General features: G+C 44.7%; 1 protein-coding gene across 1 annotated transcript in view; it reads right to left on the bottom strand.

Moving 5' to 3' along the window:
• Positions 1-2324: 2324 nt before the first annotated feature.
• Nalf1 (NALCN channel auxiliary factor 1) overlaps positions 2325-27203 on the bottom strand; it is a 451142-nt gene continuing 426263 nt past the window's right edge. The window contains exon 3 of the mRNA XM_055608444.1: positions 2325-4365. Coding sequence (XP_055464419.1) covers positions 4076-4365 — 290 coding nt within the window. The 3' untranslated portion in view covers positions 2325-4075. The remainder of the gene's footprint in view (positions 4366-27203) is intronic.

Here is a 27203-nt window from a genome sequence, read left to right as displayed (position 1 = left end):
AAAGGACACTTTCTAGTAATGTTTGATAACTGTGTCAGCATTGTGGAGAGATCCCTTTTAATACTGCTCAGGTTTTTTTTTTTTTTTTTTTTTTTTTTTTCTTTCCCTTTGCTCCGTGTCCAGTCTGGTTATCCCGCACAGTCCAATACTTACACACCATATTCAGTTTGTTCTAAACATTATTAAGGCTTGGAAGATGGAAGAGATTCTGGTTAATTCAAAACTATTTGACTTAACTAATGGAGACAGTTTGAGAGTCTGTTTTTCATATCAGACTCATATCAAACAAGCCCGCTGCACAAATGTTTGCACACCAATAGAAATAATACTATTCATGTGTTGTTGCGGATGGAATAATTGTGCAGGTAAGGTTTCACTTCTGATTTTTACACATATATTATATATATTTATGTCTCTGTTAGGCTATGCCATAGTATAGATGATCTATTCCTTTTACACACACACACACACACACACACACACACACACACACACACACACACATGTATGTATGTGAAATCAAATACAAGGCTTCAGCTCCTGGAAAAACAAGAAACACCTTTCATTTCTGTGTGAATTCAATGCTGCCAAAGACTGTAGCTCACGTAGTTACTTAAAGGCCCAGGAATATTAATGTTTGAATGTTTCTCAGGGATCAAATATCATCTGATAACCTGTGCCTTTTGCACATGGCTCTGACGTCTAATTACAGCTTTCATCTATTACCCTCCCCCACAGAAATTTATTATTCATTCACTTTACAGCCAATTTCCCTCCGTCCTTCCTTCTTCCTGTTCTGTCTTTTCTTTCTGTCTTCTATTATTTAAGAGGGTGGGACCAGTGCATAAAAAGAATGGATTCATTAGTGAGGGAGCACTGTTTTTGGTAGTGATGTCACACAAAATGGCAACTTTTCCATAGTATATTGTGTTGGGGGGAACAATACTACCTTTGTAATGAATGAAAATCCATATAATGATGTGCCAAAATGTAAATGGCAGAGCGAACAACCCCTAAGAGGCCGCCTGATGATCTGCTTGCAGGGATCAAATGCGGTTCCCAAACAGAAATTCCCTACTGCTGAAAAAGAGGCAACAATGAACTCACGTACATTTGTTTTATATATCTATGAAACAGGCTTTTTTTTTTTATTTCAACATGCCTGCAAGGGAAATTGCTTTACTACCATAGTTCAATGTCCAGTGTGCAGGGGACACCCGCTGTAAGGCAAACAGAATGAGGTGACGGCTCCAGCGAAGCAAGGCTGGAATCTATTCTGCCAGAATTAACGCGTGCACTAGTTAAACACGCTTGGTGTGTGTGGGAAACCTGCTAGGAATGGCTGCATTGTGGGCTGTCCCCTGCCTGTTTAAAACCACCTTCTCCTGGGATCTGCCTTCTGCTTTCCTTTGTTTCCAGTGGAACTGTGCAAAGGGGACAGCCACTGTAATGACAACCCAGCGTTGTCGGAGAAAACAGACCAACGCTGCAAGGAGTAAAGCCCCCTGGGAATTACAGACCCCCAAGTGCTCTGGAGGCATTGAGAGGAAAGGGCTGTCCCCCGCCAGCCCCGTTTTCACTGACGTCATGGTTTTGTATTCACACTCAGCAGTTTACGATTTCAGCTAACATGCCAAGTTGTCTGTTGTGGGGTCAGCTCCCCGGGAAAGTAATGTAACTTTTCTCCCCGTTTTCCGTTTTCATTCTCTAAACCAAAGCAAATCTGTCTCTTACATTTGTGGAGAAAGCATCTTTAATGAGCTGCAGAGGCTACTAGGAGGAAATGAAAACCTGTCCCTCGCCCCTCTGTATCCAGGGCTGTAAGAGTTTAATTATCGTTATGCTGTTCAACATTCAGAAAGAGCATCAACTTCCTTTCATTCCAGCAAAGGAGGTGGCCTTTTTCTTATAGTGTTTTCTTCAAGAATGGAATGGTTAGAACACAAACGGAAGGAGTTTGAGGGTGTTGCCGAGCTCAGCTGTGGCTTCTCCACTGAAAGGTGGAGCTCCCAGCACAGTCACTTACTTAGGCTGTTTGAGGACAGCTCTCTGGGTAAGCCTGAAGCCACCCCTTTCCCTCAAGAAGACACTGATCTCGGGAAGTGTTTGCCCGTCAATAGTGCAAGTGGCATGTGCCTCGCCAAAGCCGCCCTTTCCACCTCGTACACCCCCAAAGAACACCACGTTTTCACAAATTAAAATGTGGTCCTGTGTATGTGTGCTCACACACCTGTAACCTCTGTATTTAGGGGACAAAAGATTGTTTTTTAAAGAAAAGGAAAAAGAAACTGGAGAGTTTTGTATTTTTTGTGTTTTTTTTTTCTTTTTGTATTTATGCAGACCATTTCAGGGTTTTCAGTCTCAACAAAACACTAGTAAAACAAAGAATCTAGTAAAATATTTGTGCATGTACTGCTAAACAATTCTAGCAACTTTATTAAGCAATACCTTTATTATTTTTTAATATTCTTAACAGACTGGAACAAAACATTTTTTCAAAACAAAATGTGCATACTGTACGCGTGTCGCAGGGTCAAGCGTGATGCGGAGGAACCGGTCCGAAGGAAACAAACGCCTGGGACTTTTACAGCTATAAAGTTAACAACTAAATTTTGTTCACTAAGAGGACCTTGTCTATGGATTTCCTTCAGCTCTCAGCCACACAGCAAACTTATCCAAAGTGCACTTCCCAAGTGTAGTTAGAGACTAGGAAGGAATGTGAAGTGTATTTTTAAAATTATTCTTTTTGTTTGTTTTGTAAAAACAGCCCTTATTAACTCTCCTTTCCACTGGCCCTACTGTAAACCCATAAAAGCCTTTTTTAAAAAAGCAAATTCATATACACTCAGCAGGTGAAATGTTCCCACAAAGGAAAAAAATACAAACAGTGATTAGACTTCTTTTTCTCAGCGCGCCTAGAGCTTGCTGGAGGACGCTTCACACTGCAGTAAAAATGGCTGATCTGTTGACTGGCTTAAAATGAGATTTTCCTCTGTGATGATGCAGAGCTGTATACATTTTATACCTGGGGGAATCTGGGACCCTACGCTGGGGCGTTACTGGGATTAAATGGTACATGGTCTGTATACTAGACCCCTCCCACCACGATCAGGGAGGAACACAAGTCTGGATTTGCGCTCTCGGAGTCTGCTCCCATCGCCCGGAGGCAAGCGCCTGGTGCTCAGGAGGGCCAGCTTGCGGGCACCCCGCGGGCCGTGGGCCGTGGCCCCTCCTGTCTGCTTGGCCAGTAAGAAGAACTGGGGATGGGCGCTGGAGCGACTAGGTTCACGGGAGCGTGTTTCACTCTGACATTGTGATTTTCTGAACTGCCTGACTCAATGTTGGATCATTCGGAGGAACCACTAGGCCCTGGCTCCCTCGGCTTTTGCAGGACACACACCCACCATGCGAGACACAGACAGAAGCAAGCGGATGTTGTCTGCTTGGGGACGTAAGAAGGCGAGGGCCAGCAGGGCCTGCAGGGCGTGGCGCCCATAGGTTCGAAGGAGGCTTAGGGATTTTTATTTTTTTAATTTTTTTTGTTGTTTTCTTTTTTTGTCTTTTTTTTGTTGTTTTTTTAATTTTTTGTCGTTTTTGCTACACCGTGAGGTTATAGCGGTCATTCATCTATCAGAAACTGACAGGACGGAGACAGAAGTATCTGATGGACACACGATGACTAGAAATAGATAGATAGATAGATAGACACTGAGAGACTTAGTTCACCCTCAAAGAAATCCTGCACCAACAAGTGCAGAAAAACACACTCAAATAAAGGAAACGGAAAAAATGAACCCAGACCGAACCGAAAGCAAAGGAACCCTCCGAACGTTAAAACACAGTGTATAAAATGGCATGAGAAACTGAGTCGCTGGCAGCCTCTTCCTCCGTGAAAGGCTGCGGCTGTGTCCGCGTCGGGAATCGTGCCCATCGTTACCCACCGGCCCCCGCGGGACGTCTGAGGGCAAAGCACCCGGGTGCGTTCAGTTCCCGGGCCCCCGCGTGGGGGACACCGCCCTGCACGCAGGCGCGCAGCTGCCCGGCCCCGCGCTGCGCGCGCGCGCTCTGGCTGCGCTCAGTCCTCCCGGGTGGAGGGGTCCTCGAGGGAGCCGAGGCCGCCCAGGCCCAGCCCCGAGGAATTGTGCGCCGCGGAGGCCGTGAGCACTGTGTGGAGGAGGATGAGGACGAGCACACACAGTCTCAGCCGGCCGGGGCACAGTCTCGTGGCCGAGGACACGGGGAGAGACGGCCTGGAGCAGGAGGCAATGCCGTCCACGGTCCCTCGGGGCTGGGGTGCGGTGTGCGCCTCGCCCCTGACGTCACAGCATTCGGGTTCATCATTGGTCAGGAAGGTTTCGTACAGCCCTGGGGGAAGAGGAGAGGGAAGGTTAGAGCCCACGGGTGCTGAGCCAGGGCTCGCAGGGGCAGCCCCATCCGGCGGGCCTCCAGGATTGTCCTGCCAACAGGCCACGCTCCCCAGCTGTGCCCAAGTGTGCTTTGGGGTTCCCGCGTGGGGACAGCGCATGCCCTAGACTGGCAGTCGGAGCGTCCCGTTTCGAAGAGTATGGACACGGCTGGGCCACCATTCACCCTTAGCTGGAACGCAGTCCTTAACCTCAGCACTAACACCAAGCCCTGGAGCCCTGTTGGCCCAGTTCCCCTGGGAACCTCGTCCTGGCCGTGACCCCGTGGTGACCCCGTGGGCTGAGGCTTCAACGAGTGTGGGCCCTCACACTCAGAAGCTCGCCCACCCTGCAAGATCGCCGCTCTCTCTCTTCCTCCCTCTCCTCTCATTATCTCTTCTAGCTCAGTCCTACTTCTTTCTCCGGAAGCATGCACTGTTTGTCTTTTTAAGCTGATGAGTGAGTAGTTTTGAAAATCTTAAAGAGGGACAAGAGAGGAGCTGCAAGAATGAAGTGACGTTTTTTTCTTTTCATGTAAAATGCTTGGCTTGGGGACTGACAGAAATACGCTGATAATTTCGGCTAATGCTAATCATAGTTACTAGCCTCATGAGATCCGAACACCTCTCCCGCCTCTCACAACTCGGCGCCCTACAGCTCTGGCTCTTCGGAGCACCCGGTGGCCAGGCTGCCCTTTCTTCCTTTGGTTTCCTCCGTGTCTGCCCTCATCTCACCTCGGGAGTGGATGAGAGGAAGCTCGCGTGGGAGCACACACAACCGGCGGGTTACTCTTCCACACAGCATTTTTTCCCCTTTCAATCACAGTTGCCCATTTTCGTATCAGTTTCTGCACCCAACCATCAACTTGAAAGCATGAACTGAACATTTTCACCATTACGTTTCCAACATATATAAGAATACCTAGACAAAATATACAGTTAATGAGGCGTATTGCATAAGCAACTAAACACATCTATTAATTTAGCTACGAAGAAGCTTTTCGATAGCTTATGCTTCAATATGTTTGTGATGCTTACAATAGTCATTTCTTCTTAGGCATTCAAAGGTAAACTTCACCTTCGCCTAGGAAGACTATGGAAAAAACCTGAATTAATGAGATCTGTAGCTTCTACATTTTTATTGTATATTTTCTTTCATACCTCAGTGGCAGACCAGTCATTTATTGAAATATATGTATGATATTCTACAATGAAAAGCTGTTATAGAGAGCAATACAAATAAGACCCCAAAGATCATTTTATCAGAACTTAAAAACTCTAAGAATTGAAAATTTTTTTTAACAAGGTCATGAAAGTAAGAGGTTCTCCCCATAAGAAGAAGTTCTCAGAAGCTGGGTTCTGATTTAAACTAAAACTGTTAGGGACAGAATTAGTGTGGGCCAACTAATCGAGACTGCCACAGCTCCTGCATTCTCCTTTTCCCTGTACATCTTGAGAGAGTTTTCACTGGGAGCCATGTACACATGCCAAAGTTCAGATCATTCCCTAGGACATTTGAGAAAGGGAGGAAAAGAAAATTTCTGAAGCACAAATTCCAAGTGCTTCCTTCCAAGAGCAGCATCGGGACCTTTTTGAGCCCAAGCTCGTGAAGTGGTGGACCCCAAGCCTTTGCTCCTCTGGCTCTCTGCTTTCCCTAGGGCCAGCATTTCTCCGTGTCCCACCAGCTGAGCTCCAGAAAGGGCTTCACCTGCAGCACACACACGCACGCCATCCTGGGGAAGGGGCCCAGGCATCCCGCCTCCCATGCCTGTGGCATACAATCACTCTGGAAAATTAAGCAGCCTTCTCTTGCTGTTCATTTTAGAAAAAAAAATAAATGTATTATTCCTACATTTAATTAATAAATATAATAATATTAATAAAAGAATGTCAGTTGCACGTGTTTGTGGGGTACCAAGCAGTACTAGCTTCGGTACATATCTGTGCTCTACTGGGCTGAGATTAGGTTGAACGTAGCTATGCCGCCATTTACCATCCCTTTATGGGAAAATGTTTGACCCCTTCTTTCTTTCACTATGCTGTTACTGGCAGCCACCCAGCTGTACAGGACCACAACAGGACATAGTCCCATTTGTTGTTTGCGCCTGCTGATCATCCTTCCTCCACGGAAAGCACCGTCCTACTCCCAATGTTTATAAGACCAACTGTTTTAGAGTCATGCAGGAGTGATAATGCTTGCCTCTTTTGCCAGGCTTATTTTATTTAACAGGATTATGTCTGTGTCTATTCACAAGCTGTAACAGCAGGGTTTCCTTAATTTCTCACTATTCATGTGTACATGTATTGAAACATTTATCACACATTCCCTATTGACTCCTCAGTCAGATACTTGCCCTGTTCTGTTTCCATTGTGAATTCAGAGGACTAAGAAATACAGGCCACTTTGACTGACAGAGAACTTTGTTTTCCAAATACTCTCAGGAACGGGGGTGTTCTGGGTGCTAGGATGCATGCCCAGCATGTGTGAGTTTGAGCCCCAATCACTGACCCCAAAGAGCACAAGTGTTATTATGTGGTCGTTTTAGATAATATCTTAGCTCAAGAAGGCCAGGTATCTGGATGAACTCTGTATGTGTGGGAAGCTGTTTGGAGTAAGTCCTCTGTTATCTGTGATATTTTCCATTTGATATTTGCATCAAGGAAGAAAGTCCATTTTTTTGAATAGTTAAAGACTTTAAAATATTTGTTAAAAGTTCTGATTGTGAAAGCTTAGAAAATAGTACCCAAAAAGAAACAATGTGAAGGCAACCACATCTGACTCCATTGTCACTGTCCTCATCGTCACATCACTGTCACCATCATGACATCTTCATTGTCACATCGTCATCATGACATCTCATCACCATCATTATCATCTTCACCATCATTGTCATCATCATCATGATGACATCTTCATTATCACCATCATTATCATTATCATCACCATCATTATCACCTTCACCATCATTGTCAGCATCATCACTGCACTGTCACATCATCATCATGACATCTCATCATCATCATTATCATCACCGTCATTATCACTTTTACCATCATTGTCATCACCATCATACCATCATCATCATGACATCTCATCATCATTCTTGTCATCATCATTGTCATCATCATCATATCATCATCATCATTACATCTCATCATTATCAACATGACATCTTCATTATCACCATCATCATTGTCATATCATCATCGTCATCATTGTCATCATCATCATCATCATTGTCATCATCATCTTCACAATCATGTCATCATTATTGTTATCACTGTCATTCTCATAACGGGGAAAAACACTACTGGAAAATTTACAGTGTTTTTAATGAAGGTAGACACATACAGAATGAACATAATTTGTAGGTTTCATATACAAAACATGTAAATGAGATTATCTTTTACATTTTCATTCTACAATTATTTGCTAGAATTTGATTTATATTTTGCATGCTTATTACACGTAGGAGCACACAGACTATGTCTGAGCATCAAGTGTTGTACTCATTTTTAAACTCATTTTACTTGGGGTATTTAAGCCGCTGCCTCCCTCCCTTTAGCTCTAGGTAACAGAGAGAAGGTTAGTGGGGAGAGGGGTGGGTTACAGACCCCTTTACTTCTTCTGGTTGTTTAGGGTCAGTGGGTTCTTTTGGGGCTATAACAGTCTCTGTCAACAGCAAACGCAGCAAGTGTTCTCCTCCAAGCCACTGCTTTGAAAAGTTTCTCTTCATTTGTCTCCTCCAAGCCTCCACACTATCCATCTCTGGTTTCTCCAAACTGCAACACTTGCTGTTTATATCCCTCAGAGTCCTAGACCACTCTTCTTGCTTCCTGAGGCAGGCCATCACCAGCTGGCAAAGAACAGGCCCCGAAGGAGGCAATTATCAGCTGAGGACAAACTAAAGCCCAAACTAAAATTCCGCACTTGGGAATAAGACAAAAGTATATTTACATAACATAACTGAGTTTTTAAGGAAACCAAAGCTTCCATTATATTCAAGTTTCAAGCATTTATGCTAAAACAGAAGTGGATGTCTGCAGGGAGACAGCTGTTGCACAGGTGTGCTCACAGAAGGTGGGACCATCACAGCGGGAAGCCCAGCTCCATCCCAGCCCAGGCAGGCGGGCTCAGGAGCCCCATGCCCTCTAAGGAGCCATTAGCAACTGATAGCTGCTGGGTTCAGGGGTGAAGCCTCTTAGAGACTACTCATGTGCCAGGGATGATCCCTGAACCATCAATCTATAGGCAGCATCTGCGGGACTCTGGGTGTGTACAAAAGCAGCGCTGGAAGTTGAAAGTGCAGGGGGAAATGGCTCAGGGATAAAGGGAAAACAAAAGCGGAGGTAGTTGGGGTGGATTTAATCAAAATATATTACATTCAAGCAGGAAATTCTTAAATAGTAAAACATTTTAAAAGGAAAAACAAAACGGCTAATATGGTAGAATTTCTAAACTTCATGAATATATTTTCTTAAAGGTAATTGTATATTCCTATTTTATTTTCTGATTATTAATGTGTCATGTTTAAAATGGCTCATGTTGTAGAAAACTTTGCATTTATAGAGTTCAAGCTCTTAATTTATCCACATTGCCCTATTGTCGTTAATGTATTTCTGTTTTTCTCTCTTGTCTTTTGTGAGACTTGACACATTACATTAATTGTTATTGGATTATTAGAGATTTACTCTTGCCATTGTCATGTGTTATTCCTTCTGCTAATGCATTTGCTGTATTTGTGTTGTTTCATATAGCTTAGAAAATACTTTTTTCATTTGCTTTAAGTTTTATTTCTATTAAGGTCAGTGGTTTTTCCTTATAAAGGCAGTTCTCCATGTGTTTGGCATATGTCTTTCACTTAATATGTTTAAGTGTTAGCATTTTATAGTCAAGATTAGCATCTGTTTCAGTAAATTTTTGTCTAGTCAGAAAACTGCCAGCTGAAGAATATGTAACATGGATGCTTTTAATTATTTTTCTCTGTATATTTTAGGCAAATGCACTTAGAAAATTATAACATTTTGGTTATATTTTTATTTTCGTGCTGTGCCAACAGGTACAGAAATGGATGATTCATGCTTCTCAGGACATTTACTATTAATCAAGAAGGTTGGTACTATGACATTTTAATTATAAGTAACTTTTGCTGAAGTTTTTGTCTTATGAGTCCTGCTTTGGTTTTGAGTGGATTTTGTTTGCTATGAATATTTCTTCTGTAACATTTCATATATGCTCTTGTGTCTTGCTTTAATGTTCTATACCTTCCCTATATTTTTCTCTGTTTCACATGACTGAAGAACTTTCTTCTCTCTACACGTATTGTCTGATCTGTAGAGCTTTGCCCTGTTCTTACCAGGGAACATGAGTTCTAAGCATTTCAATATTTTACTCATCATTCTCTTTTTTCATCCCCATATTTTTAAAATTTTAGAAATTCACACTCTTACTATTTTATGAGACCTTATCTGTAATAGGTGAATTAAAGAGAACAATAATCAATGAGTGAATTGACCGGATTTCTTTTATTTTGAGACACAATATGAGCATGCAGCCCAGACTAGCCTGATGCCTCCTACCTCAGCCCGCTGCGATGACAGCTGAGTGTGACTATGCCAAGCTGAAACTGTGCTTCCTTTGGCTCTAAGTTAGGTAGTGAAAATCTATTTTTAATTATTAACATCTTATGGGTCCTCTTTGAGTAATTTTAATGATACTTACATAAACTTACGTGCCATAACTTCTCTTTTCTCTTGACTTGGAGATGGCTTGGCTGGAGTAAACACCAGGAGCAGTGTTGCAGCCACACAGACAGCCAAACCCCACCTGCAAAGGCTGTGTCCTGGGAGAGAGCCCCAGGCTTTTCTGCAGTTTTCACCTCGGATCACCTGGACAATCTGTCTTTTTCAGTCACACATAGTTTTTAAAAGTCTCAGTTCTAATGAGGAACCACTTTTCAGGTTTTGTTACTTCTACACATGAGACACATTTTTAAGTTTTTACTTTAGATTTAGTAGAAGTTAGAGACAGAGGGGAGGTCAAGTGTTGGCTCACCAGTTTGATCCAGGAGTTACTCACATTTAAATGCAATGACTCACTCATTGCTAAAACAGCCTTCCTTCCTTCTTCCTTCCTTCCTTCCTTCCTTCCTTCCTTCCTTCCTTCCTTCCTTCCTTCCTTCCTCCCTCCCCCCCTCCCTCCCCCCTTCCCTCCCTCCCTTCCTTCCTTCCTTCCATTTAAAAAATCTTAACTCAGTGTTGCAGAAAATAGTTTTGAAAGTTGGTATTAATATCCCCTTTCATTTCATGTTTACTCAAATAAGTACTGTACATGAATGTAATCCAGGACTTTATATTCCCTCTCCAGTTTCTTCTAAACTGCTCAAGTGTCAAAATTGTATGTTTTCCTCACTAACAGTAAAAAATAAAATCTATTTTATTTTTATAAAATTATAAAATAAATTTATAAAACCAGAGTTGCTGGTTTTCAGGGTTATTTTGTAATTCAGAGAGTAACAATGTAACACAAGTTTCCTCTTAACTGTATTGGCCACATGAAAAACATCAGAATTTGATTATTTAAATGTTTATAATTGTTAATATGTCTTCATAAGCAAGATCAAGTTTTAGTAAAGAAGTTACATGCTGAAAACAGTCAGTTTCAGGGGAGAGAGACAAGCGCATTAGCTCTGTGATGCTGACAGAATGCGGGACCACTGCAGACTGCTAAGCTAACGGCATTAGTTTTCTTTCGTTCTCAGTGTGGATAATGGTTGATATTATTCCATTCCACCTTAGAATTCTATGCACCTGGCAAGGTAAGATTGTCTGAAAGGATACCTGGCTATTTCTTTAATGAGAGAAGAAACCAAGGAAAGCTTTGATAATTGAGTTTGTTCTGTGAATCAGAACATACCTGGCCATAGCCTGATAGTAAAAGAAAATGCTACCATGATCAGCCTTTCAAACTCCCAGCCACCGCACCCATGGATTCTACCATCATAGACGGAAATATTTAAAACTACTTCATTTGTATTGACAGTGTCCAAACACTTCCCCAAAATCATTCCCCAAACAACACAGTGTGCTGACTCTTATATATAGTCTTTACTTCACATTAAGTTTTTTGGAGACGGTTTTAGCTACAGGTCAGGGTAAGCACAGGTTACAGGGGTGTGTCCTGCTTTTTAACACAAGGCTTGAGCAGCCACAGGCTTTGCTGGGAATCCTGGACCACATATGGAGTGAGACTGCGCTTCAATCAGGAAGAAATGTGACACTCTTAAGAAAGCCTCATACAGACCTGACTATGGCCACAAAGCTCCCTGCACGTTAGACTGTAATTTACATTGTAAATGATACGCAATGAAATTAAAATCAAAGACCTGCGTTAAAAAGCCAGAACAGTTATACAGAGTATTTACTCATTCATTAAGATCACAGCTAAGCTCAAGAATAAATTGAGCATTGAAATGTCTTGAAGCCAAGCAGAGAATTTCCTCAACCAGTGCTCTCAAGATTTCCAGCATTTTAACCAGAGCAAAGACAGTTTGCAGCCAGAAAGGTACAGTCTAGACAGAAACTAGAGGGCGCTCTTAGAGATCACATTTCACATTGCTTTTTCCTCAGCGTCCTCACAGTGATGCTTTTTAATTATGACAAATGCACTCGGAGAAAACAGAAAAAATCACTTGACTCAGAGGACGGATGCTCACCAAATACATCATTTTTTTCCTCCTTCCATTCGTAATGTGTCCTTGGTGAGCTGCCCAAGGACCACTTGATGACATGGGATTGTTGAGTACAGGAAAACCACCAAGGTTCTTGAAGAAGAGTCTCTACTAAGCCTCACAGGCTCCCGGGTCCCCAAAGAGGGGAAGGAAGATGGCGTCTCCTTCCTGCTCTGTGGCTGCGACCCACGGTCCTTGCAGAAGGTTTTCCCTTCAGGTTGCCCTGCTCTCACACATTCCAGGGGGCCCGAAGACCTGGGGTTTGTCTGAGGGTGTCCCGTGTCCCAGGTGCCGAGGGCTCTGGACCTCAGCAGGGGTTATTCACAGCACTCACTACTGGACCACCCCACAAGGGGAAGCGAGCACTCCTTGCTGAAAGCATTGCCTGCTGCGTCCTGTTTCTGTGTATTCTCTTTCATTTTCTCTGGGAAATGGCACATATCACATATTGTAAATCATCTTGGCCCACAGTGCTTTTTAAACTGGAATTTCCCCATGACCAGGACTCTACTAAGGAAATATTCTCGAAAACAGGAAACTATACGACTAATTCTGCAGCTGCTGTGTCTCATATGGTGAGCCATGATGGAAGAGACAGCTTTGGTAATGCTTTGATCCATCCCAGTATTTATTGCACAGGCAAGATTTCCGCCTTGTTTTTATTTTTTTAAAGAAAACCAGACTCTCCATGTAATCAGAGAACATACACAACTCCCCCCAAACCCACGGTCTGTACACAGTCAGTCACACACCAATACACAGGCACAGTTCCATGGCACTTGAATACCTTGTAAATAGGCTTGGATTTGATATATTTGCTCTACCGATTAAGAGAAATTATTTTCATCATTTATTTCAGTTTTTGAAACTTTAAATGTTTGAATAAACAACTGAGATTTTAAGAAACCAATGCTAAGACTTAAGCTGGTTAGACCCTAACCTGGAAAAAGATCCGACCATTAATCCTACTAAAATAAAATACACTGTAGTAGTTTAAAGGTTAAAAAAAAAACAGTGTTACTATTTCAGAGTTGGTGCTATGCGGGACTAACATTGCAGCTCAATGCAGAGGCACAAATGGCAGAGCATGTGTAGGTTCTGGGTTTGATCCCAGCATCACCAAAAACAAAGAAGATAATAGGGTCAATATATAATTTAGCCTCCCCTCCAACACCCCCTCACCAAAAACAAAACAAAACCTAGAACAAATAACTATTTTTTTCAGATTTGAATTGAACTGACCTCCAGTATTTTTTTTTTCATTTATTTATTTATTTATTTTGCTGTGTATATGAGTGTTTTTGCCTGCTTAAGTGACATAAACCTGGTGCCTGCCTAAGCCTGAAGAGGGCACTGGATCTCCTCTGGAGCTGGAGTTATAAAGCTGATGAACCCCACGTGGGTGCTGAGAATTGACCTCAGGTCCTTTGGAGGAGCAGCCAGCTCTCAGCCCGGCAGCCAGTAGTTTTAGCTTATAGTGTTGCTTTCAAGTGAAAATGTCATGAAGTAAGATAGCAGTTTCCGGAGAGGAATCACACAGTCTTTGGAAGTGTTGAGTGTTTACAAGGGGCAGGCTTTGTCCGCTGGGAGGGCGGGCCCATTTCTTGGGAAGGAGCTCACTCACGCAAACGCTGTCCTTTCCTGAAATCTGAAGTTACTGTTTGAGAGTCACACACTCCCCACTGAGGGACTGGAGGTATTTATTCCAGGTTCTGGCAGGTCAGTTGCCACCGGGAGCACCTCAGCGAGAACACTGATTCTCATTCCCTCAGTCTGAGAGCCAGGAAGAGAGCTGCCCTCAGTGGTACGCTGTAGCCATCAGAACCTTGAGTCACTGTCAGGTTCTGTTGCTGGCTGCTTCCCTTAAGGCTTTATCTATGGGAATTACTGAAGACACACATCTACAAAGCATTAGCACAATGGAGTTGGAAAATGTTCACTAATTGGCCAAAGGATGAAACTGATAGAGTTCAGAATCAGGTAATTATTCTTTTTGTAAATTTAGTATTTAATATCCTATTACAACTCTTAGTTGAGAACCAGATTATCCATCCTTTAAAACAACAAACCATTCCTTATATGGTTTCAATAATTGTCTTTCTTCAGAATGCTCCCCACCAAACAAACAAACAACTCTCCCTGAAAATTCTGCAAGTTCTATAAAACTAATAAGTATTACTAAGCGATAATGGAGAGACTAGAGCAGGAGAGAGATGCTTACTCATTAAGAACTGGACATTAATGTCAGGCATAGTAGTACATATCAGTAACTCTAGCAGTAAGAGGCTGAGGCAGGAGGATTCCCAGCAGTTTAAGAATGGCCTGGATTACATAGTGAGTCTTTGTGTTAAAAAAAAAAAAAAAAAAGATTGTGTGTGTGTGTAAAGAATTAGGCATCAAAAGAGCAGGCAACAGAGTCCATGTCAAAGACCGTTCCTGCTCCCCTTACCAGGCCACCCACGTAAAGTCTGAGCTGCCATAGGGGAAGAGAACTTGATGAGCTGGTGTGGGTGGACAGGTGAGCGGGATTCCCCTGGTGGGTGGGTGGGGCTCTGCTTTTCTGAGGAGTAAGGGAGGGGACTGGGGGAAGAGGGAGGGAGAATGGGACCAGCAAAAGAGGAGGGAGGGGGCTATGATCATGATATAAATTGAATCAATCAATTGATTAATTTAAAAAGAAATGTGAACCAGAAGGAATGTGAACCATGTAAAACACACATATGTAGTTGGAAGGAACATGATGGCTTGGGAATGCTGCTTACAGCTAAGAAAGGCTAGTTGTAAGTTCAAGTCCGCAGCAGAGGAAGCTACTTTCTGAGATCCTGGGAAGAACAATCAAGGAGTTGAACATTTTCATGATTTTTACCTCCAGTTCAAAGAATTTATGTTACATAGAGAAGTAAGTGTCCAGATAGTATTTGTACATATTTACAGAAGCATTCTACATATGGCAAGAAAGTGTGAATTCTACAGTGAAGAGTAAGACTTGTGCTGTACCTATGCTTGCTGTGCCTTTATACACACATTAAATCTTGTTTTGGAATCATGTTTAGGCATAACCCACAGTGAGATGTACACAGGGTATGAAATATTGTCTTCCTTTTGGTATTTGTCCTAGCTGGTTCATGTGAATTAGACACAAGCTTAGAGTCATTTGAAAAGGACAAAGTCAACTGAGAAAATGCCTCCATTTTTATCCAGCTATATGGCATTTTTCTTAATCGGTGATGGATGGGTGAGGGCCCAGCCCATTGTAGGGGTGCCATCCCTGGGCTGGTGTCCCAGGTTCTATAAGAAGCAGGCTGAGCAAATCATGGGAAGTAGGCCAGTAAGCAGCACTCCTCCATGGCTTCTGCATCAGCTCCTACCCTGTTTGAGCTCCTGTCCTGACTTCTTCCAATCATGGTCGAAAATGTGGAGGTAAAAGCCACATAAACGCTTGTGTCTCCAACTTGCTTTTGGTCATGGTGTTTCAACATAGCAATAGAAATCCTAACTAGGACAGGAGTTTGTCCCCGGATAGTGGGGTGTTGCTGTGACAGATATGACCATGTTGTTTTGGGGGAGATTGTGGAAGGACTTTAGAACTTTGAGTGAGAGAAACCACTGAGTGTTGAAAGCTCAGTGAATTGTTCTGTGGAACATGGAAGATAAGACAATTGAGGGGAGGAAGTAAAGACTCCACTGGGCCATTTGTGTGAAGACTCTGTGGTGTTTGGTCAGCTGGAGCTGAAGAACCAGCTGTGACTAGTAGGAGACCAGAAATAATGAAGCAAAACTTTTGCTTTGCTGGGACAATGGATGCTGCTCAGCTGGGGCTGAAGAATCAGCCATGGTTAAGAAGAGACCAGCACGCCTGAGAGGAGGAAATCTTCTGGGAGGAGTTTCCTGAGAGTGAGCACACAGAAGCTGTGTTCCAGGCAATGTGGAGTCACCCAGGTGGTGCTGGTTTTGAAGGGACCAATGAGAGCAGTTGCGGCGTGGCACTGTGTGGAAAGTCTGGAGTCCATGAAGAGATCCCAGGAAAGACGAATGGTGAAAGTGCAGCCCAGTGCAGCAAAGGACCCCAGCATTTTCGGAGATGAGGGTACCGTGGGATGACCACCGAGAACAGCAGCAGCTGAGGTGAGGAGCCAGCTGGAGCCCGGAAGACAGGCTGTAAGTGCTGCAGAGGGCGGGGCCGGAGAAACGACCTAAGCCCTTTGGGGAGTTCTAAGATCGTGAGTGGATTCCAGACATTTGACGTTGGGCTAATTGCACTTTTGGAGTTTGGTTCTGCTTTGTTTAGATTGTGACTGTGCCCTAGTTCTCTCTCTTGAAGAAAATATTTAATTAATTTATTTTTTAATTTTATAGGAGCCCACACTAGAGAGACTGAATTTAAAGAGATTGGGTTTTAAAAGAGACTCTGGGTTTTTTTTTTAAGAACTGAATTTTAAAGTGTTAGAATTTTCAAAGACCATGGGACTTTTTAAAGTCTTTAAAATGTTTATATTGTGATATTGAAGACAATTGGGGTCAACAAGAAAGGAAAGATTATGACTTAGCAGAGATGTGTTTGTGTGTCAAGTTGACAAGGGTTATTTGTGCTGGCTAACTAGCTTTGCATTAACATGGCACAAGCTAAATCATCTGAAAAGAGAGAACCTCATTTGAGAAAATGCAGAGTTTTCTTAGTGACTGTTGGGGGACCATTGTAGCCGGGGCCATCCCTGAGCTGGTGGTCCTTGGTCCTATAAGAAAGCAGGCTGAGCAAGCCACAAGAGCAAGCCGGTAAGCAACACTATCCATGGTCTCTGCATCAGCTTCTGCCTCTGGGTTTTTGCCCTATTTGCATTCCTGCCCTAACTTCCTTCAGTCACGGACTAAGATGTGCAAGTGTGAGCTAAACAAACCCTTCCCTGCTCAGCTTGCTTTCGGTCACAGCAACAGCAAACCATAAGTCTTACAGTGGTTCACCGTTTGTCTGTTTTCCACTTACCAGTGAGGAGCTGGGTTCTGCGGCTGAGAAGAGAGCTCAGTGATAAAGTGCTTTGCTTGCAAACCCAATGACCAGAGCTTGAGCTCCAGAATCCATGTAAAAAAGCCAGGCAGATCTCTGAGTTTGAGGCCAGCCTGGTACAGAGTGAGTTCCAGGACATCCATAGTTACACAGAGAAACCCTGCCTCAACCAAAACAAATCAAACAACCAAACAAATGAAAAAAGCCAAGTGTGGTCACAGACACTGTAACCACAGAGGTGGGGAAATGGAGATGAGAAGGTGCCTGGGGATCCCTGGCTAAGCAGTTTAGCATGATCGTGAAATCAGGTAGGAGAGCAACTGTCCCAAACATGCAAGATGGCTAGCACCTGAGCAGTGGCACTTGAGACTGTCATTCATATATATGTATATATGTATGTATATATGTGTATATATGTATATACATGTATATAAGTATATCACATGTATTCATATATATATATATATATATATATATATATATATATATGCATGTGCACAGAGAGAGAGAGAGAGAGAGAGAGAGAGAGAGAGAAATCTGCTGACTGCTGTTAAGAATGCCGTTAATACTCTCCTAGGTGCTCCAAGAATGTCTGCACCCTCTTTGATTTTAGCCAGGGAGGATCTTAGTTAAGATTCTGAGCTACAAAACTATACAGAGATACTCTTATGACACCCCAATACTAGGCATTTCAGCAAATTTTTACATAATATGTGGAAAGAGAAAAGATGCAGGGCATACTTCAAAACCAGAAAAAAGACATTATTATTAAGAAGGAAAAGAAAAAAGAGAACAGTTGACACGTTTGTTTGTGCAGATTGCTTCCAAGTACAGCCAGCATTTCATTATCAAAGCAGGAAGACAGTTTATGACCCTCTGGAGTCAACCAGTGGCTAATTGAAAGAATGCCGGGTACTCCAGTTACAAAACCGTGTTCCTGTGGAAACAGAGGCAACAAAGAGCAAAGAGCGGCTGCCAACAGCATCATGCCTGTGGGGGTCTACAGCTGGCTTTCTGATGAACTTGAAGAAGCAAGTTAATGCCTTGTCTTCAGTTTCCTGTTTGCTGAATTTAGAGCCTGGGCTATTGTGGTGGAGTAAAGAAAGCTGTGCCCACTTCTCTCCTCTAGTCTTAGGGAGCCCCTCCCATCCACACATCCTGATTCCCTGTGGGACAGGCCACCAGTGGCCTCTCCCCTGTTGGAGCAGGCCGTGGGCTACTCTTGCTCATCAGCTCTGAAACTCTTGCTCGCTCTGCTTGCAGGGTCGCCCTTGCTCTGTTTGTGTTCATTGATGGTTTTAAACAAACGTGCCTCCTTTATGGATAGAACTTTATTCTCAGGATAGGTGAAATAGAGGTAGACATTTTCCCCTTTGTAAGGATTAGAACTGAGGATTTGGGTAACAAGAGGGGCTCTCAGTAGCTGAACTCTTTGCTCTTTAGGCCCCAGAGGAGTTGTGTGTCCGGTGGGAGACTGTATATTTTTTATATTGGCAGGAATCGGCACACAAGAAATCCTAACTGTATGGAAACCTAAGCAACACCGGAGCAATGGCAACACCAAGTGTCAAGCCAGCAGGGATCAGGGATATCCCACAAGGTCCTGCCCCCACATGAAGAGCTACAGTAAAACAATGGCAGCTGACAGACAGAGAATTCATCTCAAGGGATGAACACTGAAACAGGCTGTCCAATCCCAGATGGTCAGCACTGAGGATACAGAAGAGCCATGATGAATTTACTCAACAGTACACACAACACACACTCACTCACACACACTCTCTCTCTCTCACACACACACACATACACACACACATACATTCATACACATATACACACATGCACCCACATACACACATACACAAACACAAACATTTCTCTCTGTGTATTTATACATGTAACCAAATAATAGTTTAAGAGGAGGTGGAGGAACAGATGGAGTAGAGGGAGGGGTGTACGTGGTATAAATACGGTAATCACACATAAAACTCTGAAAAGAATAATTAAAATGCATGGAAGTAGAATGTATTTAGGGAAAGTAAAAGAAATATAATATACTACTCAATTGGCAACTATTATTCCTTTCAAAACTGTAGGAGAAGCCTATTAAATCAGTCCAAACATGATAAGAGAAACACATATCCAAACAGAAGACTAAGCGTTCCGGAGGTGAGAAGCTGGTGGGTTTCCAGCAGGGCCTCTCACTGGTGTGTATAACACTCTAATCAGACTTACTGGATGGAATGTTTAAGCAGGAGGAAGAGAATAAGAAAAAGGAGCTATCGGTATGGGAGGAGGGTAATTCTGGGGGAGGCAGAGAGGAAATGGGGGGACAGATGGGACCATATTTCATTGCATACACTTATTAAATGATCAAAGAAAATGTAAACATAACAAATAAGGATCTACTTGGCTAGATTCTCTTTCCTTTCCTTCTGATTTTCTCTCTTTAAGAATGTGTTGTTACTTCTCAGCAATCCTCAGCAGTGTGCTCAGAGTGGCCCACCTGTTTGAGGGATGTTCACTGCTGCCTGATCCCACACGGAAGGGTTCACAGAGAGACAGAGAGAGAGAGAGAGAGAGAGAGAGAGAGAGCACTGAAGATCCACTCTGGTGCTAAGTTCTATAGAAAAGATGTCCATGGACTTGCAGAGATGGCTTTATCACGTGGCTTAAAGGAGTCTGTGAGGTCCATGCCCTGTGCTTAGCAACTCAAGCAGCTCCATTGCTGCTGCCCCTGCATAGGGTCAGGCCTCATCGTTTCTACAACTGCCTTGCTGCTCCTGCTCTCCAACTGGGGTAAATTTTTGAGCCTGGAAGGTGCAGAACTTACTTTCTTCTAGACCAAGCCCCATTGAATGGCCCTGTTTTACTCCAAACTTGTCAGCCATTCCTCCTGGCACTTCTCAGTGGAGGCAGGCACCGTGGATGTCCCTGTCTTCCAGTGTGAGGAACAGATCACTGTGTCTGGGGTGGAGTGCAGGTGACAGCGTTGTCACAATCATTCCTGGAGGCCTTGCATGGCTGGTCTTGTCACGACAGAGACCATCTTCTTCACACTGTTTTTCCACCTTATGTGGGTATGGCCAAGCTTCCCCCTTCCAAATATGCGTCTAAGTTCTGAGCACACTAATGCCCTAAGTTCTAACGCCTCAAGGTGCGACTGTCTCTGGAGACGGTCTCCTCTTGGAGCTGTGAGTCACCCTGCTGCTGTCTTATCTTCCTAAGCTCACACCACTTCCGGTTTTGATTTTAGAAGATTGTCCTTAGCTCAGGGAATGTATGTTTGTATGCGCGTGTATATTTGCATCATGCTGAAAATCTAACTCATGGACTCAGATTTAAAGCTTATTTTAAAACATAAACATTCCTATTTTATTTACCTGAATTCTATATGAGATGTAGCAACTTAAATTATATGCATATATGAATGCTATATATACACACACACATTAGAATTTTATAAATACAGGAGTTCCGTGTTGATATAACTTGTATTTTATATGAGAGCTATAACAGACCAAGGTCAGTTAAATTCATAGCATATTTAGAGACATGTATAAAAAGCTTTGTCTTTTGATGACTGTAACATAGTGATATGTGTGTTTGTGTGTGTGTGATGGGGGCAGGAGCAAGCAAGCGTTTGAGAGACAGAGGGTGGTATCCGAAAAATCTCACTCTCCATCTGGCGGACAGAGCTAGCCATCTGACCACATGCTTTCCTAGGAACAGAGAGTGAGACAGTCCTGCTCTTTATTTAACATAAAAGAAAAAAAGAAAGACAGAAAGAAAGAGAGATAAAAAGAAAGACAGAAAGAAAGGAAGAGAGAGAAAGAGTAAGAGTAAGTGTCAACATAGCCTCTTGATGGCAGCATGCCCGTGGACATGAGCATGGCAGCAGGCAGCAGCCTAGACCTCAGACATCCCGTGGCCTTCAGTGGTAAGATAGGCCTAAACATCAACAGTCCCGGCTGCAGCAGAACCGCAGACCCAGGCATGGTCCTCAGCCGCAGCACCGCCACGCGGGAGCCCGGGAGCCGTGCTCCTGCTGTCTGTGACGAGCAAGGGAGCTGCTTCTGCAGTGGTACAGGTGACTGCAGACTCACCACTGAGAAAGGGGGACACAGGATGCTGCCGTGACCCCCTGTGACTGCAGACTCACCGCTGAGAAAGGGGACACAGGATGCTGCTGTGACCCCCCTACACACACACACACACACACACACACACACACACACACACACACACGTAACAGCCTAGACAGGAAGCCAGAGTGAGCACGGCCGGAGTTCATGATGTGAGTTTCCTGAACAATCAATAAAAATGTTTCGTTTTAAAAAGGGTCATGTTGTGAAAATACTTGCAGCATCACTTCTGATGTGGGGCACGGTGTGCAGGGTGAGAGCCAGGGAGTGTTTGTGAAGTGCTGGGTGCCTGGGCTTCCTCTCTGCGAGGCCTCTCTCTGGAGACACTTCTCATGAGCTAGTTTCAAAGAAGCCGAGCGGCACTTCCTGCCTCATGAATGGCGTGAAAGCTGCAAAGTGTGGAATTATTTTCGCTTTTGCAATGATAGACTTGAAAAAGCGATGTCAGACTAAACAAAAATTCCTAAACATTTTCCAGTTGTGATCTTTTTTCGTTCTAGACATTTTTTAAACAAATAAAACACTTATTGATAATAAGTCATAAAGAAAATTGTTTGACAGTTCTTCTTTAGTAAACAGTGAATTTTGCCATTCATAAAAGACTAAGGACACGATAGCACTTCTCTGTTTTTGCATAAAGAATTGGGTCTCAGGTGAACATTTCATCCTGCAGCATCTCCACCCTTTCCCAGAGCTGCTCGGGATTTTGATTCTACAGTCATAATGCTGACAATGTCACTTAGCAAAATCTTCACTGCAAAGTAACAGAACAATGTTTAGACCATGCCAGAAATCCATGGAAATTTTGCCCTAATATGAAGCCATTTTTTTTTTCTGAAACTGAAGTTGAGAAGTCAAACATCAGTTTCTACAATCAAGTGTTCTAAAACAAGACAACCCTCATATACATAAATCAGGTATTGGTATGCTGAGAGATCATTTAGAGTCTCTCCTATAACTAATCCATCATGGCCCTATCAGAGCAGAAAACTTGGTGCAATAAAAGCACTAAAATTCAACTGGGCGATGGTGGCATACACCTTTAATCCCAGCACGTTTGAGGCAGAGGCAGCTGGATCTGTGTGATTTCTAAGCCTACAGAGCAAGTTCCAGGACAGCCAAAGCTACACAGAGAAACTCTCAACAAACCGAACCCCCCCCCCCCAAAAAAAAAACCCTCACTTAAATTCACAGCTTCCAGCAGTCTCTCAGGTGAACTTCGGTCTTCAGCAGGTTGGCGGTGGTGCACCGCAGAGAGTGAAGACCTACCGAATGCTATGTGTGTTCACTGAAGTTATGACACCGCACAGGTTAGCCCTGGCAGACATACCCACAATTCATTTCGCATTTCCTTTTGCATTATATTGGGGCAATTGCCTTTTACTGTTGCTGGTTTTTCACTATCCTGCATTCAGCAGTATATCCCATGGTTTAAGAAGTGGTAGGCTCCGGGCTTGGGTGGTCCAGCCTTGTCCCAGTGATCGAGTCTGTAATAGTGCAGGATAACAGCCGAGGTCAAACAAGTCCAGTTTTCAGCAGCTAGAGAATCAGTCCTTCACAAAGATGCCGCTGAGACAGAAAGATGGACTGAGAGGTCGCCATTCCCTGCTCGGTTAAGTCGGGCTTTGCTAGATCATCTTTCCTAATCTGAAACCTCAGTACTCAACAGACCAGCCCAACACAGTTCACTCCTTCCAGAGTCCGCACACGCGTGCACACGGCTTCCAAATGCAGGCAATGTCAGGCCTTGCAGAGCTCAAGAGCAGCCAAGACCCTGTGTCAGTAAAGGCTCCTCGAGGGCATCACCACCGTGCTCCACACAGGGCCCTGCACTGCTCCGGAAGGCTGACAACCTGCAGCACTGACCGCTGGGTCCTGGCGCGGCGACAGATCAGACTCCTCTTGGGCCTAGCTCAACTCCAGTCTCCGCAAGTGTTCCAGGACCAAAGTCCTCACCTCTGCTGGCCAATGCCCTTTAATTTCTCCTCTTAGCTCATGGGAGTCGTAGCAGGCAGAACAGAGGTTCACTGGAGGTGTGTCTGTCGGAATGTCCCCGAAGCTGTGGAGAGCATCAGAGTTGTGCAAATCTGGAGCTATGTGAGTGTGCCCACAGGCTCCCTGTCAGCCATAGGGTGCTCATCCTCTCTGCTCTTCACCCCGACAGTGGGAAAATCCCCAGCCTCCAGAGCAGTGCAGCCATCTCCCTGTAGCCGTCGGACTGGACTGGGGGTGCATGTCTGTCTGAGGGGAAATCTGTCTGAGTGTTCATTCCATGGGCTGAGCGGCATCCACTAATGGCACAAAAATGGGAGCCTTACAGTAGACATGCATTTCATAACCCATCCCAAATCTTGTTCCTCATGATTTGAGCCCTTGCCAAAAGCAGATGTTTGAAGGCAGAAGACAAACGCAGTCATAGGTAGGAAGAATGCCAAGCGAGGTCACCACACACCGGCCAACACCGGGTTCCACAGAGAGGATCCAGCACAGCCACGCGGGGCTTGCCTTGTCCGTACTTAATTTCGTGACCTGTTATTGTTCTCTTTGCATTCTATTCTGGCAATATCTTTATTTTCTCAAACTTGTCTTCTGACTTCAAGGTTCATACTCTTACTGAGGCTTTGGTCTGCTATAAATAACTTGGCTTCTTTTTCCGGAATTTAATTTGGATAAACACTGGGACATACGTGCTTACGCTTGAAATGTGGAAATATGAAGTGGCTGAGACACTGACACTAAAATCTATAGAAAGCGTGTTTTCTACTATAGCACTCCTTTAATGAGAACACTTTTAAGAGAGTCTTCTGTGATCTGGTTCACGTGTTTTATATTGTCTTTTCCTACGCGCGGTTTCAGATGCGCTGCAGTAGCACCTACCTGCCGCGAGGCGGCACTACTCGCCGCCTCATCCAACCCTCCGGCAGGGGTGGAACAAAAGCAGCCCACAGTGTTTTCCCCAGAGGCAGAAACATAACCCTATCCCTGTCACAGCTGAAAGAACGGGATGCAGCATTTACACGGAATTCTCAAAATATGTTTTATCCTCATTGTCAGCAACCCCCAAAGGACCAACTTCTACTTTTGTTCTTGTGCTTTTGGAGCGTCAAATGACATCAGGCCTACTTTATCCATCAATCAAGGGGTAAGTTCCCGTGTTTGTTACCATAGCACCCACAGCTGCGGCGCTCCACGGCGCCTGACTCCTTAATCTCAGCTCCCTGTTACCGGTAAGCAATCGCGGATTGCCCCAGGAGCCCTGGACCCTGGTGAGGGAGGGGCACGCCGTAATTGCTACAGCCTGGGTGGGGAGACCTGGGCACTGTCCCGCCCACGGACACCCTAACGGGCCAGCGTGTGAGGGGCAGCAGCCGGCGCGAGTACCCGCGATTCAACCCGCTGCGACTCAGCACTGACTGTGGGTCCTCACGACAGCGCGGAACTTTTTCCTCCTGACCCCTCAAACACTCCCCAGTCACGTCAGTCTTGCTCATCAGTGGAAAAACCAAGAGCTTCTCCATTCATTCCCCTCGACCCCCTTCTCCCAAAGCAGGATTCGGCACTGGCAGAAGCCTGTTGTCATCTAGGTCTGTGCTCAGAACACGGGGCGTGAGTGCAGCACCCCGAGTCAGGCACTTTACCACAGTGGACAGTCTTGCTCAGCTCTTAAGAAACATCTCTGGCTTAATAAGGGTCAGGCTTTTCTGTTGATCAAAGCATTATCTCTGAGATCTAAAGTTCGGGGCATGGCTTTGTTTTGCAAGCCCCACAAAGAAGCTGGGCTGAGGACGAGGCACCAGCAGCCCAGCATGCTCCTGGCTGCGGTTTGCTCCCCAGAGCCTTGTAAATCAGGCTTAGTGCTGAATGCCTGTAATCCCTGCACTTGGGAATTGTCGGCAGGAGGATGGGGAGTTATATATGGAGTTCACAGCTAGCCTGAGCTACATGAGACCATACCTCAGCAAGCAAACAAACAAAACAAGAGGTGTGTTGAAATGTGGAATTTAATCTTCATGTCTCATGGCTGTTTAATTTCAGTTTTGAAACTATTAAAGTTAGACCAGCCCCAAGCCTGTGAATAAAGGAGTCAGGAGGATCCACAGCTGTCTGAGAGAACTAAGGGGCCCCTCCCAAGCCTGGGTCACCACGTCGTCGGTTTTCACTGTCCCGGGCAGAAGTGGTGTCTTGGTAGCATCTAGCAAGGGCCGCATGTAGCCACGTGCCCAGTGAACACCATCGGTTCCCAGGGTCACGGAGGTGCTCTACTCTCCTAGACACCAGAGGAAAGCACTCACACCGAATCTATTAAATTGAAGAACTGCCAGATTCCTTCTCCCCTTTTCCTGTAGTTAGCTGAGAATTTTGCCAATAGATCAACTCCCTGTAGTAGCTCCTGTCACGTGTTTCTCTTTCCTACCCACCCAGCTTTGTTCCCTTTTTTAGTAAACCAATCAAGTCTAGTTTCTGTCGCCCATATATTGTTTGCTGTGTGACTCTCCACTGGGGCATGGTCAACCCACTGGGGGACACACACTAAAGAAAACTGACTCTTCTCCTGGAAGCTCTGAACGAGCACTGGCTCCTCAGCCAGCTGTGGGCTTGTGCCTACCTCCCCTCTGTCTGCTCTGACTTTGTTTGGTTTGAGCCTGAATGGTTCCTGTGCACGGCGTGACACAAGTTGTGAGTTAATATTTACAACTTCCATTCTGTCTCCTCCAAACACTCTTTCCCGGCGTCTCATCTACCAACTCCGATGACTCGTATAATCCTCCTGCCTCATCCCCTGCTGTGGGAGCAGGGGTTGGGAGGTCATGGATGTAGCTTTTCGGCTCTGGGTCTGCTCTCTGTTGCACCTGACTGTGTGTGAACCGCCGTCTCCTGCCAACAGGAGCTGCTCTGGAGAGGGCTGAGCACAGCGCTGATGGTGTAGTGATTAATCACCAGGACCCAGTTCAACACAACGTCCATTCATCAGAGTGACGGTAGTTGGTTCTCTCCAGGGTCTATGGCCCATCTCGCCTCAGGTTCTAGCCAGGCTCGAGTGTCACCTTGTGAACAGAACTTAGACTCTTTGGATTCTTACTGATAAGTGACTCTAGTCCTCAGTCCACAGTATTGAAATGATTTTACTGATGATGGTGGCTTCATTTTCTAGACAGTGCTGGGTGCTTGTCGTGGGCCCCGTGCTGTGAGCCATCCACGTGCTGTGAGGAGCATCCTGGTGGCCTTGCCTTACCCAAGCCACAGAGAAGAGGGCACGCATGGCTTCTCTCTTGAGCTTAGAAGATCTTTCCTTCACTTCATGTAGAGGAACATGGCTGGTTTCTGACCACTCCAAGGTGACGTGCGGTCTGTGGGTCTGTCAACCTGGAACTTCAGGAAGCATTTAAGATGGTTGGAGAGAGAGTGCGGAGTCCAGCAGGCTCCACTCTCCCAGAAGCAAGCCCAGCCTGGGCTCTGAGAGCTTCTGTCAAGGCCAGAGTCTCTCGCTTTTCCTGAGACAGTCTGCTTTTGGCTATGCCTGGAACTCTTACTCACGCAGACAGGCAAGGAGGAGCTCAAATGGCTTCAGCAGGAGCTCCTGCAGCCCCTCAGTGCCATGGGCCTTCCTCACCCTCAACAGCGACAACAGCTGCCAGGGATCAGCCTGGACGCCATCTCCCACAAAGCCCTGTCACAACCCAGAAGAGAGCCAGGGTTCACTCTTGTGTGAGTTCATGAAATGTCAGAGTGTTGTGCCTGAAAACTAACTGTAGAGTTCTGAACTTAGTAGCACAAAGGTCACAAAGCCCACTGAAAGCAAACAGCAGAGAGGCCTCTGAATGCTCTGCATCACCTGACGCCTCCCAGGAGATGACATTGTCTTCTGGGCCAGTGACGGGTTTGTGTTTTTGTCAGCATTTGTTAGAGATTTTAGTACCCATACA

The sequence above is a fragment of the Psammomys obesus genome, unplaced genomic scaffold (genome assembly GCF_907164565.1).
Source record: "Psammomys obesus unplaced genomic scaffold, mPsaObe1.curated_primary_1811, whole genome shotgun sequence".
NCBI classification, from domain to species: Eukaryota; Metazoa; Chordata; class Mammalia; order Rodentia; family Muridae; genus Psammomys; species Psammomys obesus.
The sequence above is the reverse complement of the archived record's forward strand: the minus strand, read 5'-3'. Positions and strand labels throughout refer to the sequence as shown.